Source organism: Sceloporus occidentalis, unplaced genomic scaffold (assembly GCF_023333645.1).
Source record: "Sceloporus occidentalis isolate IW3139 unplaced genomic scaffold, rSceOcc1.0.p SCAF_1, whole genome shotgun sequence".
NCBI lineage: Eukaryota > Metazoa > Chordata > Lepidosauria > Squamata > Phrynosomatidae > Sceloporus > Sceloporus occidentalis.
The window spans coordinates 51,575,419-51,593,836 of record NW_028316981.1 but is presented as its reverse complement, the minus strand read 5'-3'; the positions used below and the strand labels follow the sequence as shown (position 1 = coordinate 51,593,836).

The window sequence follows — 18,418 nt, the reverse complement described above, 5'->3', positions numbered from 1 at the left end:
TACTGCTTTAAGACAATCATTGAGAGGAGAGACACCATCTGAAGTCAGACCTGAAAAACAAGACATGGAGAAATCTGGGTTTCATCAGCGTACTGATAAAACCCCCAGCGGCTTCATATTAATAGCATCGGGGACAGGATGGAGCCTTGAGAGATGTCACAATTAAGCTCTTTTTTTATAGAGCGACTGTCCCTGAGCATCACCCTCTGGAATCTGCCTGAGAGGAAGGAACGGAACCACTGCAATGCAGTGCCTCCAGTTCCTAACCTTCTCAGGCGATCCAAGATGATGTCATGATCTATTGTATCAAAAGCCGCTGAGAGATCCAGTAGCACCAACAGGGTCACACTACCCCTGTCGATGCCCAGACGATGGTCATCAACTAAAAACAGTAGTAAAGAAACTGGCCTCTAGCTGTTCATATCCAGAGAGTCAAGGGAAGGTCTTTTCAGGAGTGCTTCCTTCAGACAAGATGGAACATGACCTTCCCTAAGGGATGCATTGATGATGTCCCTCAGGAACATCTTACCCCTGGACGGCCAACCATGAAGGGCAAAGATCAAGAGGGCAAGTTGTTTTCCTCACTCTACCAAGGAGCTTGTCCACATCATCAGTACTCACACTTGACTCAGATTTGAATCCATTGGTTTGTCTTCTGGTTTCTGGAGCAGAAGAAAGCAATCTCATTCCATCTTTTACATGGCATTCCTTCAAATAGTCATAGGTGGCTACCATATGACCTTTCAGTCTTCTCTTGTAGGGCCCTTTTACATATACTGCTATAGCTCTCTGTCTCTTCTTCAACTGCAATAGCAATGGAATCTTGCATTTTTTTTGTTTAGGGAAAGGTATTTACAATTCTTAGCCATAGCGATCTAGTGACTCAGCAAGTTACAAATTCCAGGTTTCGAGACAGATGCAGCCATGGAAATTAAAGGGGAATCATAGTGCTGTAATTTCATAGTGTGAAAGAGCCCCAAGCTAGACATTGCTCATAGGGCTTGTTTTCTAGACCTTGTATCATTTTCATCACCCTCCTCTGGACCCATTCCACGTTGTCAGTATCCTTGAACTCTAGAGCTTACATAGCTCCAAGGTGCTCCTAAATTCTTTATTTTCATCATGACCACCACTATCATCACCGTTGTTATGTTCAGAGAAGGACATGCTCAGCTTCATTATCAGTTGCAGCTGGGGATTTAAAACAGTAGCATTTGGTAGATAAGAACTGAAATTCTAACAGAGCAAATTTCTCCAGCATCATTTTGGATTATACGAGAAAGACAGGGTTTAGAATTCTTTTCATGCAATAGCTTCCACAGTGATCCACAGGAGGCTGTCAGTCTGTTAGTCCTGGAGAGGCAGCAGCCAAATGTTTACAAAGTTCCAACAGGAATGAAACAAGCAGAAGCTGGTGTCTTGCATATAAGTGGAGGTGATGAAACCATTCTGGCTTTTAGTCCAGACTTTAAAGGAAATATGCAGTCCCCAAACAGGTTATGTACCTCAGATAGCTCCTTCTTTGGACTAAAGCCTGGAGCAGATTTACTGCCCCACTGACATGGAAACCACTACTGAATGAGACTAGTGTTAGAATGGGAAACAGAGATGAGATTTCCATCTATTTGCAATCCAGGTATCTTGTATTTCCTGTCCTCATTTGAATCCTAGGACTGTCCCCCTAGTTGTTGGATGAGACACTGAATTTGTTTTACTACAACAGGCAGGAAAGGAGAACAGGTGGGGAAGATGTGACAACACAAGAGATGGGCCTGATCAAGCAGCAAAAAACAGGACATAAATAGAAGACAAGATGTTCAGAGGCAGAACTGAGAATTGGCCAGGTATGGTGGGCAATGGGGAAGCAAGCAAAAGTTGAACAGGCATGTAGGCAGCTGGAAAACTGGGGCATGACAAGCTGGCAAACCAAGTGGCTACTGGTTTCAGCCAACCAGCCAGAATTGTTCTGGCCTGGCTAGAATTATATTCTCTTGGCTGGTTATCAAAAACTGGTAAAAAGCAAACTTTTTATGAACAAGGAATCTTCTTGCCTTCTTTTTCACAGTCAGTAGCACTGTACATCTTTTTCTGCAAAAGAGAGCCAAGACACCTGTTCCTTTCTCAGTGTTGAGCTTAATTTCCCAGACAAAATGATGGTATGGACTAATTACAGAAGCACACACCGGCACAGCATACTTAAGTTGCATGGAAGGATGACAGGAGGGACCCAGTTGAAGAAGCCCAGCAAACTTCATTGCTGAGCACTGAATATCTGATGGCACATGAAATTTCAGAACAAGCAGCTAAAAGAACAGTAAAGCCTGAACCAGATATGTTTGCAAAACTATAACTATTCCTCGTCTCCTGGGAATGATGGGAATTTCCCAAACTTTCAGATAATTCAGTAGGGCTTTACAATAGCAGGCTACATGAGGATCAGAAAACTGATTATTCTGGGGCTGTTGTCTGCTCTGGAAAGCTTTCATATCTAGTTGGATTAGAAATGTTCTGTTCTCTAAAACAGAATCAGCATTCTGCTGAGAACAACATATCCTCTAACTGTCCTGATTTAGCATGGACAGTCCTGATTGATCCTCCATCATCTCATCTTTTCAGCTGCTTTTAAAAAGTCCTGCTTTCTTTCTCCTCCTCTCACTTTCCTCCTTCATCCTGGCTTACTTCAGTTGCTTCACATTGAGTCCAAAGTGCAGACATAATTTGAACTCAGGACTTTATCACACCAGGCTAAAAAGTGAAACTTTAACAGAATAAAAGCATATTTGGCTGGTACTTATCAGATAACGCTGTGTCCATACTTCTGCTGCCCTGCATTCCATTCGTTACTGTAGTGCTTCTTTTTATCGATGGGCAAACCCCATCAATGGCTCTTAATGTCACTATTATAGCACAGCTGCATAGATGCAAGAAGTTTCTTCATCTAAGTTCCAGCATTACAGCAGTCACCTGGTGGGATGGTGCATGATTCACCTACTCTCTACCCTTCCCACTCGCTATTCCAAAGTAGGCTTACTCTATTAGATTATTTTAAAATTATTTTAAATTACTATTTTGATAACCTTATATTACTGACACCTATAATATAATATAATATAATATAATATAATATATTAATATCTATTGTTGGGAGATAATAGGATCTCTGTGCGGAATGTAATCATATTGGGCTCCCACGGAATGGAAGTTCTGGATTAGGGTGGATGTGGGGAGACACTGGAGGACAATATCCACTCTGCTGGACTTAGGTATTACTGGTTGCTGTTTCACTTATGTTTTTGGATAGATAGCATATTTCACAGAAGGAAGCAAGCCATTTTAGTCCATCCATTAAATATGTATTTTGCTTTAAATTATTCATAAATGCCAGAAGTCTTTGGATGGATTTAAATTAGAAATGTTAATAAATTCATCTTAAAAGTTGTCTTTCTGATATACACATCAGATGGCCATTCTTGCATTGCCAAAAGGGAGGAAGTGTTTTAATAAACAAGGGGAAATATAAGCTGGAAAATAAGACAGAAGAGGACACAGGCTGCCTAAAACTGACATATATGCTAATTTAGAAAAAAAGGCTACAATTTAAATAGAAATACAATTCATCTCATCCTAATGTGTTGTCTGAGTCCTGTTAGTGGGATCCCTTCAAGGCCCCTGATTTCCTCTCTTATGTTTCTTTATCTTTAAAATAGACTTGCGGCCTTTCACTCTAGAGAGTTGTACCACTTTGATTCCATTTTAACTGCCCTGGGTGCATCCTGTGAAATCCTAGGGTTTGTAGCTTGTTGAAGAAGCAACAGAGCTCTTTGGCTGAGCATTCTGAATGCTTCTCCCTAAGCTGCAAACACTGCCACTCCATAGGGTGTTGCTATGGCAGCTAAAGTGGAATCATAATGCTATAACTGTGTAGCATGTAAATAATATAAATAAACGTTTTATTTGTATACCGCCCTTCCATAAGATCAGGGCGGTTTACAGCATTTAAAAATACACAAAATTCAATTAAAAACCATATCAAAAATTACATAAATCACACTACAACATAAAGCAAAGAACAAAACAAAAACAACAACAAAAGCCCCCGGGTTAGCCAAACCATTGCCGGTGCGGCCTGTGCGGCGGGGGGGCCTATAGGGACTTAATCGGGGAATGCAATTTGAAACAGGTAGGTCTTCAAATCCCGTTTGAATTGGGCCAGGGAGGTAACTGAGCGGAGCTCTATGGGCAGCGTATTCCAAAGGGCCGGGGCGGTGATGGAAAAAGACCTCCTAGAGGTGGAGGATAACCTCGCCCTGGGGACCCTAAGGAGTTGCTGCCCAGATGTTCTGAGGGTGCGAGGCGGAATGTACGGGGAGAGGCGGTCCTTCAGGTATCCTGGGCCCAAGCCATTTAGGACTTTATAGGTCATCACCAGCACCTTGTATTGCGCCCGGAAGCAAATGGGCAGCCATGGAGGTTTTTTAAAACTGGTGTTATATGGCTGGCCCTGGACGTACCAGTGACCAGCCTAGCTGCCATGTTCATGCCATGTAATAGTTCTTGTACTGGATAGCCCTCCAAATAGAAATCATGTTCTAGCCACCCTTCAAACTTAGGCACATCTTCTACAGTTTAGTATACATGGCCATGCTAACAACATTTAACAGTTACCCCTAAGTTCAACAATAAAGAGGAAAAAGCCAATTTTGCAGACAAGCACACCATGCCAGCATTTCAGGACCATGTGACCATTTGGAGCTCTGGAATGTTGAACTTCAGATGGGGAAATCTCAGTTCCAGATATATGCCTTGAGTGGTTTTGAATTCATATTTAATTTCAGTGCTTCTCTATCAACAATGGAAAAGTGCTATCTGAGCTGAATAAGCTGGTCTGTTAGCCTTTGTTTCCATTAACCAAGCTGAGGCAGGCACGTGGATTGAGTAAACTTGGTCACTGGCCTTTAATTCTGGCGATCAAAAGAATGCTGGGCACCTGTACTAAAGAGAATGGGCTATTTGCACATGGTCCCATTCATCCAGGGAATGTGGACAGCTGGCCGGAAAGGGGCTGTGTTGTTTTCTTATGCTTTCATTGACCAGGGAATGTGTAAGCACCTGCACTACTTACACAGGCTGGGCAATTTGCCCATTGCTCCCATGAGCAAGAGACATCTCCAGTTTGAACTCTGGGCCATTTGTACGTTAGTGTCCCTTCAAGATATGGGAAGAGGATGAGAGGAGGGGAAGGAACAGGGATGATCTTCTTTGACAAGTGCCGAAGAAATGCATGAAATTCATTGCAGACTTTTCTGCAATGCTTTGTCAGGCATAGAGCTCCCGAGTCAGACAGCTGATTTCCATTATTTTTACAGGGTTTTATCTACCATGGGTTATTGGCACATAGTGGAGGCCTTTAAACCTTCAGAAGCTAAGCCCTCATTCTTGAAGACCACAAAAAATGGGAGAAATGTTTTTACACAGCGCAGCTTTTACTTTCACTTCACAGATAAGAGCTCCAGACAGAGATTCCTGCTGCTGCCCAAAAATACAGGGTGTGTGAGAGAACTCAAAGTACTTTTTGCTGGCAGTAAAAACAGTAGTTTCTGAATCTGTAAAGAATTATTCATAAACTGTAGCTTCAAAACCATCTTTTTTTTGTTTTTCAATCACAGTGGAGGTTTGTTTGTTTTTTACTTCAAGGAACCCTTGTGTCAATGGCTTGAGTACTTCCATGAACACATCATGTGCACAAACAGAGAATCCTTCCCAAATTGCAATTCCCAGGATTCTTGGTGGGAAGCCATATCAGTCAGACAGCTGTAAAAAAAACACTCTTTTTATGTTTATCACAGGTGCATCCTCTCTTAACCACATGACTGTGTTTCATCACCACTTTTTTTTCTCTCTTTCTCTTCCTCTCTTTCTCCCTCTTCAGGTGATTTTTCGTGCCTTAACACCTACCAACAAAATTGAAGACCCATACAGTCCTGAAGCGCAAGATCTCTTAAAGCTCACCAATTTGCGAATCTTGCTATTAAAGAGGCAGGAGTGTCCCTGCCAAGGCTCAGGGCTGCTGGAGAAACCCCACCGGTTTGCCCACTATGCCATCTATGACCTAATTGTCCGGGGCAGCTGCTTTTGTAATGGCCATGCAGAAGAATGTCAGCTTCCCAATGGGACAGGTGTTGTTGACAATGTGGTGAGTATTAATGCTGTCATGACTTATGAAGACTGGGGATGTGGGAGGACACCTCTGGAAAGCTAACACATTGATTTTATCCATGTGACTAAAGTGTAGAGACCATAAGCCCTTCTATGTTGCCAGTGTAAGTATTTCTAAGCTAAACATTCCCTCCCCCCCCCCCCCCACACACAAACCACAGTTCATATTGTGGGTTCTTTTAAGCAAAAAGCCCCAGGGTTTATGCTAAGCCTTCTCTAAACGTAACTGGCTGACATTTCACTCCATTGAGTACTGTAGGAAAACCGCTTCTATATGGTCAACTGATCATTTATTTATTTATTTATTTATTTATTATATTTTTCCATATACCACCTTTGAGAAGACAAGTATTTCCGACAGAGCTTGCATGTAAAATCAAAATAATCAAATAACAGTAAAACAATATTGGATATATCAGCTCATTATTTCTCTGCCACAGAGCAGTTGGAGTTGAGGTAATGGTGTGATGGATCTACAGTTCAGCTAAATAAAGTTCTAGGGTATTTCTTGCCTTTGTCGCTTCCCTGTTTGTCTTCACACACAAAGAGTTATCAAATATTTTCAAAGATTAGATGGTAAATGATTTTCGCCTTTTCACTGCACTTCCATTTAGAGCCTCTCTCACTTGTGGGGGAAGGAGCCACAAAACAATGAGTTCATTTTGTACCCTTGCTTGAGCAAATCAGGGCCAGACCCCACATAGAATACTGTTTACTTCTGTGCTTCTGACTTTAAGAAGGACATTGACAAGCTGAACATGGTTAGATGAGGTCAACCGAGATGGTAAAATACTTGGAAAGCAAGCCCTATGAGAAATGGCTTAGGAGTTGGATATATTTAGCTTGGAGAAGAGAAGTCGAGAGTTGATATGAAGTCAGCTTTAGGTATCTGAAGGGCTGTCTTGAAAAAGATGAACTTCTTTTCTGCTGTTCCAGAGGGTACAACCCCACCAATAGAGTTCAAATTAAAAGGAAGGAAATTCCACCAAAAGGTTAGGAAGAACTTCTTGCCACAAGAGCTATTCAACCATGGAATAGATTACGTTGGAATGTGCTGGGCTCTCTTTTGCTGGAGATTTTTAAACAGAGATTGGATGACCACCTGTTGGGCATGCTTTAGCAGGAGTTCTTATAGTGTCAGGGGTTTGGACTAGTTGATCTTTGGCATACCTTCCACTCTGTGATTCTACAAAAGCTCATATTTTTAACATGAACTCCTTGTGCAACCTCCTATAGATTGCAGAAATATCTAACACTCTTTCACCTATTTTTTAACATCCAGATAGATTTACATATAAGAAATGTTTAAGAAAACTAAAAGACTGAGGCAGGTTACAGACCGCCAAAAAATACGTAGTGACTACGTATTAGGGTTAGGAAGGTGTGGTGCTTCCGCACCCCCCTAACCCTAATACGTAGTCACTACGTATTTTTTGGCGACGGCCGTTCCAGACGGCCGCCGCCATGTTTACGTCTTGGATGCATAGTGTCCAGGCGTGTTGCGGCACCTATGACATTGTGAGTGCGCCAGCGGCGCCTCGCGGCGTCATAGCTGCACCACGGAAAGAAGCTCCATTTTGGAGCTTCTTTTTTGCTCCATAAGGGAGCCGCGCAGTTTGGCTGCGGCGGCTCCCTTACGGAGCAAACAGCAGCGCCGGGAGACCGCCTCAAAGCGGCGGTTTATAACCCGCCTGAGTCAGTTGTTCCTGAGATTTACTGGGGTAGGTGAATAACAGGATACAGATAGAATTCACCATTCCACAGATAAGACTCACCAGTGTAATACATTTGAAAAACTCTGGCGGGATACAGACGGGCAAAAAGGGGTGTATTCATGACGTCATGAAGGTAGAGCTTTCAGACGGGCCTTACCTGAATGCCGCCATGAACACGCCCCCCGCACGCCCCAAGCGGGAAGAGGCGGCATTAAAAAGGTGCTGCTTTTCTCCGCTTCTTTTCCGTTTGATGCGCAGCTGCGCAGCTCCATCTGTAAGCTGCTGCACCGGTACGTCAGAATTGCTACGCCGCTAATTTAAGTTGCCCATTTAAAAGCTCCGAGTCAGCTGCGTCGCATAATGAGTCGGGGTCCTGGAACATGCACAGTTTGCAGTCAGGCTTTAATTGCAGCGTCAGCTGCCATGCAGGTGTGGAAGCTGCAGCACAGCTGCAGCGCATTTTAAGACTCCTAACCCTAACCCTAACCCTAACCCTAACCCTAGAGCAACATGTACGCATGCGCTGCTTGGAAAGTTTGGACTTTAAAGTGAGCCCCTACACACATTCCTGTGCCATTTTCACCTAACAATAAAAACCGCTAAAACTGTAAATATTTACATATGTACAAGGGAGGTGATGGGGGATGGCAGGGGGACAGCGGTGGCAGCGGCGACAGCTGTGGCTGTGCATTGCAGATTCAGCAAGAGCGCGGGGACCAAAGGAGAGGAGGCATCCATGATGCTGGTGACACTGGCAAAGTGCAAGCGGACAAGGATGCCAACACCAGCTGATCACCAGCTGGCAGGAGACCACCATTGTTCTTGGGCAGAGCGGGGGGAAAAGTTTTAAAGGGGCTTGGGCACTTTAAATGTGCCCATAGGCTTTCTGCCGCAGCTGCGCATCCGCCAGCCGGCAAAGGGAAAAAAAAGCCCCGTTTTTGGCCGCCCGTGAGGAAGCTGCCTCTCTCTTTGCAGCGTCCTCCGAGGCGGCGGTTTGGAAACTGCGGGTCAGAAACGGCCCCAGGTGAGGCGTCTTCACTGCCCCCCATGTGGAAGCCCCATCTCCTGAGCCACGCCCCCGGGGCGGGCGGTCTGGAGGCTCCATATTCAGCAGAATACACCTCCAAGACGTCTTCCCCTGCCCGTTTGTATCCCGCCACAGACACACCTTTGCTTGTACAGAGAACAGATATTATTATAGGAAAACAAATTTGGGATAACTACTCATTACATTGACAAGGTCATGCAGTATCTGGTGGAATTAAGATGGGAAGCTTTTCTTATAAACTAGGATGCCCATGTACCTTTCAAGTAGTAACTTTACAGTTATAAATGAAGAGGTAAGCATCTTAAAGCACCTGCTGTCTTAATAGCTATGGCCAAATTCCATGCATATGAAATGCCTGCTTTAAAATTTGAATATTTTAAACACAAAAAATACTATTAAAAATTACTATTAAAAATGCACAAGCTATTGCAAAATATATAAGAAAAAAACCTAGTGGGAATGTTAAATCCTCTTCTTATTAAGAGTTGCTTTCAGTACCAACCTTATTTTGGCCTCTAGAGAAATGCCAGATTTGCAAAGAGTCTGGGAATTAGTCGGTTTTTGGATAAGCTGGGAACAAGTTCATAATTACATCTAAAACAAAATGACAGAATGAGGGCAATTTTGCAAAGCTCATTTGGGTTTTGTGACTTACTTTACCTAGATATATATAAAAAATGTAAAGATTCTTTTCTTGGTTTTCATCTTTCCCAGCAGCTTAAATGGAATGATAAAATGGGCCTGGCACATGATGATATAACTAGTAAAATTCCTACCACTGTGCCAGTTAGAATGCTTGTATAGAGAAACAACTGCATTTATATGATAGGACCACTGGATATATGAGGGGATGCAGTCCCTAGTCATGTGACAGCAACTCTAGAATGTCGATAAACTTTGTGCCCACATCTGTTGCCCCAAAAGAAAGCACCAGAACTTGTCTGAGTTTATCCATCTGGAATGTGGTCTTCCTCTTTTCCTACTGCTTTCTGCCTTACAAGCATTATTATATTTTCTAGTGAGTCATGTCTTCTTGTGATGTATCCAATGAACAATAGTCTCAGTTCAGTCATCTTTGTTTTTAGGGAGAGTTCAGGCTTGATTTTTTTTAGGATCTGTTTTGTTTATTTAATGTATTTGCCTGCTGGTCATATAGCATCCCTATTCTTAATTTAAATTCCCTTTGATTTCTAGATATTGTGGAAGAAGTCTGTTGTTCTTCCTTTTATATTGTCACCTTCTATTTTTATGCATTGATCATTGACAAGCTGGAGTTTGTTCAGAAGAGAGCAAGCAAGATGGTGAAAGGTCTGGAAACCATGCCTTATGAGCTGGGCATGCTCAGCCTGGAGCAAAGAAGGTTAAGGGGTGATATGATAGCCATGCTTAAATATTTGAAGGGATGTCACATTGAGGATGGCACAAGCTTGTTTTCTGTTGCTCCAGAGACTAGGATATGGAGCAGTGGGATTCAAATTACAGGAAAAGAGATTCCACCTCAATAGTAGGAAGAACTGTCTGGTGGTAAGAGCTGTTCAACAATGGAACATGCTGCCTCAGAGCATAGTGGAGTCGTCTTCTTTTGATATTTTTAAACAGAGGCTGGATAGCAATCTGTCAGGAATGCTTTGATTGTGTTTACGTGCATGTCAGGGGGACTTGATGGCCCTTGAGGTCTCTTCCAATTCTATGATTCTGTTAGTCTAATAGTTCTCCTTGTCCCTGTGCCCAAGACACAGAACAGTTTTGTTTATAATCTGTCCTTTACTGCTTGAAGAGTTTTATCTGTCATCCATAGAAGCTTCTCTTTCTTTTTGCCTTAAGATAGTGTCTTGTATTTTTCCTTGAAAATGTCTTTCACATCAGACCAGAGTTCTTCTATCCCCCTGGGCTGTTAGGGTTAGTAGTGCAAATTTATTTGAACATAATTTTTATATTCTATGAGGATATTTTTCAGGTTGTATTTTGGCACAATAATTGGTTTATTGTTCTGTCAGGGATGATGGGAGTTGTAGCTCTTCACCTCTGGCTCTAACTCACCACCTTGTTATGCACCGGCGCTGACCAGTTTTGGCCAGTGGTTAAAGCTTTGCTCTAAAGCAGCAGAGTTACAGAGAATAGGCTGAAGACCCTGACAAACTCTCCAAGCCTTCTCACTCTTGCTTCCACAGAAGTCTTCACACTTCTTCAGGATCCAGCTGGCTCTTGTATCTTCACCCAAGACACCAGAAAACTCAGTAGTCTTATATAAAAGATCTACTTTATTCTACTATATACAGCTCCAAAACTATCCAACACAACTCCTCACTACCACTCACTACTACCCACAAAATACATTGGGATTCATAGCCATTATTATAGTCATTGGATAATACCACCCACTGTTGTCTGTTTCCACCCAGTGGGTGTGTACATCCACTCTCACTGGTTCTCTTGGTTCAACCCACAATTAATGATTTCATCATCTCAGCCTTGACCACTTAACAATTCTCAGGTGTGTTCAATTATCCACTTTGCATTTCTGTCCTTGGCATTCAGGACTTGTTAATTCTATTACCTTCTACACCTGTGTGGCTCTTAATTTGCTTCTGCTGAGTCACTCTCTCGCATACATGTTTTATTTCAATCACTGTATATCCCATGTTGCTTTTTCCTTAACATGTTCTTCTTTAGCTTTACTCTAATTTTTGATATTAACACTGAGTGATTGCAGCATGTTTTCCTTTGGTCTTACCCTGACTCTGCCTTCTTCTTCGTCTCACAAAACAGGAATGCAGGCTCTTTCTGCTGAACTAATTGAAGGTAAAGTGTGATGAACTCAGTTTACAGACTGCATGTGAGTGAGAGGCAGAAGTAGGGGAAATCAGGACTCTTCAAGACTAGCTGAGAATGCAGAGCCATGGCTGTTCTGGCTGATTTGTGCTAGTCAGAGCCTATGCAGACTGTTTCCAAATTATATTCCGTATACTTTAACAGGTGAAAGACACTTAACACCACCATTTTCTAGCCACTGAGAAATTCAACAGATTTCTTTTCTGAGCAAAGCATCTTTCCCAGGGCTTGTCTACATGGCTTAAATACTCATTCTATTAAAATAGACTGTGATCCAGCCACATGCAGTTCGGAAGAATTTGGGCTTTTTGTTGGGGAGGGTTTGTGTAAAACTCCATAAAATCAGCTGAAAAAGTAATAGCGGGTTTTATCAGAGTATCTGCTAGTATCAGACTGCATCACTGTCCCCAAGCCCCATTATAATGGTGGCACTTAGTCTGGACCCCCCCCCTTCCCAAAATCCTGGCTACGTCCCTGTGCTGTCCATCTGTTTTGCATGGATTCTGATGGCTGTGCATTTTGATGGGGGGGGAGGGGGGCAAATTTGCGTAAGAAATTAAAGACACTTAAGCATTGGTGTAAATGTGTGAAAACCAGCAATTTACATAATACATTTAGATGTAGACTAGCCCTAAGTGTCATTTACTACACAGGTCTCTAAAAATGTCCAATGTGATTAACAATAATCTACATATCTTTTTAAATGGAAAAAATATTCACTAAAGTAAACAAAGGTAAGGAAGAGGAGTAAACAACAACAATGAACTGGACAAACCAAATGGCTCCCAGATTATTATTATTTTTAAATCATATGAAGGGGATGGAAGGACATCTTCCCAGAGGGAGAGGGAGCAAGAAGATCTGCTGGGGCAGGCAAGATGGTTCTGCAACCTGGATGCCCAAAGAGAAGTCATTTGCTTTATGGGGATTTGACCACCTATGGGGAAAAGGGTTCAAAGCACCAATTCCTGCCCATGGAGAAGTCTCATCTGGGTCTCTCCTTGTCATCACTGGAACCCACCTCCCATGTGCAGCTTACCCCCCTTTCCCTTTGGGAGGAGAGGAAGAAGGTGGAGTAAGTGGAAGCAAGTTGGCATTGCACCCTTCACTCTTTAAAGTGAAACGCTTAGGTAACCTCTGAAAATTTTTGGAGCTTTCAGCCTTATCACTGACAGGATGCCAATGAATTTTCAAAGCAGGTACAATGTTTTCCCCTTCATCCCTGTTGCTGATAGAATTTATAAGGCTGAGCAAAAATGTTCAGCCTAAATACCCTAAGGGCACCATATCATGTATGATATTGGAAGCTAAATAGGGTGAGCTCTGGTTAGTACTTCAGTGGGAAACCATCAGCAAATACCAGGTGTTGTAGGCTATACTTCACAGGAAAGAACTGCTAAACTCACCTTTGAGTATTTCTTGCATAAGAAAACCCTACAAAATTCATGAGGTTGCCATAAATCAATAAGTGACCTGAAAGCACATGCACACAGTTTCCAGAGTGCAAAGAACTGACAGTAGAGTACAGTCACAGGAAACAGTGCCTAAAGGGCTTTTTAAAAAATATATAAAGGATGTGCAAACTAAAAAAGTACAAATTACCACATACACATCAGCTGTCCTGATCCGGCACAGACAGTCCCAATTAATCCTTTATTTTCAGCTGCTTTTAAAAAGTCAAATTTTTCTCTCCTCCATCCCCTTCCCTCTTTGTTCCCCACTTGCTTCAACTGCTGCAAAGTGAGTTCAGAGTGCAAAAGTAGATGGCACTCACATTAACTCAGTATTGGGGAAGGCTGAGGTGTGGTCAGAAGCTTATCCTTCCTGGTAGGCTTAGGCAAAAACATGGCCCCTCCTAGCATGTGTGTTCTTCCTCATTAATCTTTTTGCCATCTTCACCAAACTCTGAAGTAGCTTGGTCACAAGCATCTACTGGTTTGGATCTGTGAAATATTGGAGGGTATGCTATTATAGAAGCTCCATTCTTAGCCCATTTTTCATCATTCTTAGCTTTTTTAAAAAACAGACAAGGTCTTTTGTTGACTGCCCTCAAGTGTCAACCCCTGACTCATGGTGACCCTGTGGATGAGACACCTCCAAGACTCCCTGTCGCTCCTCTGCTTAAGCACTGTAAATTCAGATTTCAGCACCACAGCTCAAATGAATTTATTTTCTTTTTATTCTCTTTCTTCACCATCCATCTTTCACATCCATACATGGTGATGGGGAATACGATGGCTTGTACAGTATGGGAAGGCAGATATGAATTTGAATTTGGGTCCAGGGAATTGGTTGCCAAGACAGGTTATTTTCCCCCTTCATAAAACCAAATTTTAAAATGTATGTGCATGTAATTTCTTGTTAAATGTAACACTTCATGATATTTGGATGTTCACATAATTGGGAAAAATTAGATCTGTGATTTTTTACAGCACTAGTGCAGAATAGTGTTAGTTTCCCTTATTCTCCATGCTCAGTGCTATGGAAATCTGGGAACTGTAGTGTCGTGAGACATTGAGCCTTCTCTGCCAGAGAGCTCTGGTGCCTCAGCAAACTAATAACCTATTATTATTATTATTATTATTATTATTATTATTATTATTTTAAAACTAATAAATAATAATAATAATTATTATTATTATTATTATTAAAACATTTCTTTCACTGCAAATAATCAGTGTAGAAGCTGCAGGTTTACTTGGAAGTAAATCCTTTGGCTCTGAAGGAGACTCATTTTGGAGGAATGCAGAAATGACCCAGTTTCCCTTATTCTCCATGCTCCCTAAAATACCACCTCCCTGAATCCAATCCACTCTCCTTCCCTTTGTAACAGTTGCCTTCTCTTACGTTGATTCCACTTTAACTGTCCTGGCTCAGTGCTATGGAATTCTGGGAGTTGGAGTTTGTCTCGAGGCTATGGAATTCTGGGAATTGAAGTTTGTTGCTCCCTCAGCCTCCAGTGGTCCCCTCCATTGCTCCCATCTCTCCCCCCAGCCTCCTGTTTCATTCCCTTCATCCCTGTCAGCTACATCCAAACGTGCCCTCCGTTCTTGAAGGATCACTGGAAGCAAATGGGGCAAAACTGCAGCGTAGCATCATGGGAAATGTGGGACCTTGGAGGTTGGGGGGGGGGGCAGGATGGAAGCAAAGTTGTATTCCACACCAGACCAATTCAGAGTGAAATCGAAGGGAGCTTAGGAGCAGTTTTTGTGAATTCGCTTGTTACCGAATTCACCAAAATGAGGAGTTATTTTGGATTGACTGTGGAAGCGCCTCGGAACAACCCCCCCCCCCCGCATAGAAAGCAATCACGTGGGATAATACATCACGTTTTAGCATGAATCCACGTGGTTGGACCCGCAGTCGCGTCGGAACAGAGCTGCAAAACCCTCCGTGTGATAAGGCTCCGAGATATTTTAAAAGGTCAGTAGATTTAGGTGCCACAGCAGAATTCAAACCATTTAACCAGAAGCAAGCTATATCATTTTGCAGCTTAGCTCAGCCAATTTCCTTATTCTGATCCAAAATCTAAAAGCCAAAGGAGTTTGAAATGCTTTAATCTTCGCATGGGGTGGCATTGTGAAGTCAAGGACTCCCTTCACAACTAATATCATATTCCTCCAGATTTTTGCAATTCTGGATTGTTTTTTTTTTCCTACATGAAAATGTCTGATTTCCATTTATTTTTTCATCTTTAGAAGTCAGCATGATGGTATTAACAACAACTGTATGGATTTCAAAACATTTAAGCAAAAATCTGAGCTACCACACCTCATTCTCTGGTATAAATCTAGGATTCATCCTAGTATCATAGCAACAAAAGATGTTATTAAACTCCACCCTAACGAATGTGGTCCCACTTAAAGAAAAACCTAATAAAGGGAACTAAACTGCTAAATAAACTAATGGTGATGTTTCAAAAGATGAATAGTCTGTTAAATTAATACAGATGGAAGAAAAATAAATACTCTGCCCATTACAAAAGAAAACACATTACAGCCCACGCTGTTGGCCCAGTGATTGTAAACCACTACTGGATTTCTCTTTTTATTTTGTTTATTTTCCAATACATGGGCCACAACATGACTTTATCCAGCAGAAACTGTATTAAAAAACTAAAAATGCATAAATTACTCACTTGTCATGAAAAGAATCCATCCTGGTATGCATAATGAAACATTCTCCTCCCAACTTTATAAGAATAAACTTAGGGAGTTATCCCATTGGTTTTCATGAGTGCTGAACAGTGCATACCATTTTTGGTGATTTCATCCATGTTGCTCTGATGCAGTTCTTCAAACATGACATTCCATTTGGAGATACTTGGTGTAACCATCTTCTCTGTGGTAACCCTCTTGATTTTGTTGTTGCTGCAACATTGTGGATGACTACAAAACATGCTACTAAGCACACAACTTCAGACAGATAAATAAGGTATATATATTAAATAAAAATAAGAACATTAGTGGGGGATGAATAGGACAGAATTGTAGATAACTCAATAGCAGTATGTTAAATAGTAATTGTTGGAGTACATGCATAAAAATGATCCCGTAGAAATTATAATCAGTATGCTGTAAAAGTATAAGATGTTTTCATGTTATGAAATGACAGGCTTTCAGCATATTCCTGTTTCAAAAATCATCCCTTTCTCGCATTTTTCTGACAGAACATAAGGAAGTATCAAAAACACAGGTCTGCAATGATTTTTTTAATATTGTTTTTAATGTATTTTGTAATGTGAAGTTGAAGGCTTTCATGGCTGGGATCCATAGTATTTTGTGGGTTTTTCGGGCTATGTGGCCATGTTCTAGAAGAGTTTCTTCCTGATGTTTCACCAACATCTGCGGCTGGCATCTTCAGAGAATGCTTGCCTAGAAAAGAGTTGGGTGTGTGTGTGTATGTGTGTGTGTGTATATATATATATATATATATATATATACACACACACACAAAACAATATACATGCAAATCTCCTTTCCTAGAGTGACACAGTACATATATATACCCAGCTCTTTTCCAGGCAAGCATTCTCTGAAGATGCCAGCCACAGATGGTGGCGAAATGTCAGGAAGAAACTCTTCTAGAACATGGCCACATAGCCCGAAAACCCCCCAAAACCAATGTATTTTGTGATGCTGAATTTTAAAAAAACCCAATAAAAATGTCATTCCTCACTTGGTTCTTTTACAAATTTGATATTTTTTATCAATTTGTTTTTTACTCAGCTTTGATTAAGTGTGGACACTGATGTTTCAGTGTGATTTCTTTTAGTCTTTTGAAGAGTTTGTATTTCATATCAGTGAATAAAAGTGTTTTGAAAGTTTAGTAGAAGACTTCAGCCCCTTTCTTACTCTTTGCAGGATAATCCTTTGCAGGATCATTTCATTCAATCACATGTTACAAAAGAACTGTCAAAGCAAGTTGTGAGAAAAACTGTGAATGATGGAACAAATCTGAAGTCTTTTTTGGATTTAGAATGCCAAATTCCTGTAAAACCAGCATATCCTTTTTAATGATGACCTCAGTTTTGCTGGTCTGTGTAATTAATTATTTCTAATTTCTGTGTAATTAATTATTTCTTCTTTCAAACATGTTCCTATCATCTTACTTCTCCTTGGGAATTCTTCCTTAGCTCTGCCTCCTCTCAAGCTAAAGTCACAGTGCACAATAACATCACCAACTCAGCCTCCATACCTCCCTTTTCTTTCTCTTTTCCTGCTTGGGAAGCCTGCTGTAGCTGACAGTTTGCTAGTTTCTTATTATTCCTCTATGATCTTTATACTGGGAAATGTTGCTGGGACACTGTCATTTGCTAGGACAATTTGTGTTCCAGAAAAGCTAATTTCCAGAATAAGGTGCTTAAAGACATGTAGCCTGAGCAAGTGTGGTAACAAAAAGGATCCAGGAACAGCATAAAAACAATGGCTGGCATCCTGCATTTCAGTCACAGATTCATAACCTAGAATAACTGCTACATATTCAACTATGCTACACATTCATGATAGTAACATATTGACATGATAATGTCCCCCACCCCCACCCTTAAACTCAAGATTTGTTTCAGTTTATTTTATTATTTTGTTTTTATGGTTTCATTCAATGGCTGTGAGGGAAATATGGAAATGGGTGAGTTTTCTTCCAGGTGAGTTACAGATTCTTTACTCAGCCAGTTTAAATAAGAAATTCATAAAGTAGGCAAGCCAGGGAACAGAATTACAGGTATATATCACCAATACTGTCAAATAGGTTGCACGTAAAATTTGTGTAACGAATGGGTACTGAGGTATCATATTTTCCAGAGTAACAAAATAGAGCAGTTTGAGTGCTGTGATAATGTGATATTTCTATCCTGGAAGCCCTTAATAGAAAGAGAGATGTTTGGGCTTCATAACAAATAAGTAACAATTTTGCATTTGTTTTGTAAGGGTCTGAAAAAATCCTTAATGCTGAGTATCCTGATGAAACATGGCAGTCCATGAACATACAAAAAAGAAAGGGTTTCATATTCGAAGCATAAACAACATGATAGAATTTCATAAAATCAGTCCTTAGTACAAATCCCAGACTGTAATCTCACAAATCTCTTTCCTTGGCACAGGCAAAG

General features: G+C 41.3%; 1 protein-coding gene across 2 annotated transcripts in view; it reads left to right on the top strand.

The window, feature by feature from the left end:
* The window catches only part of LOC149321400 (netrin-4-like), a 104,704-nt gene that overhangs the window by 37,790 nt on the left and 48,496 nt on the right, over nt 1-18,418 (top strand). For both annotated transcript variants that reach the window (XM_089521064.1, XM_089521054.1), the window contains exon 3: nt 5,930-6,193. In XM_089521064.1, coding sequence (XP_089377190.1) covers nt 5,930-6,193 — 264 coding nt within the window. The remainder of the gene's footprint in view (nt 1-5,929; nt 6,194-18,418) is intronic.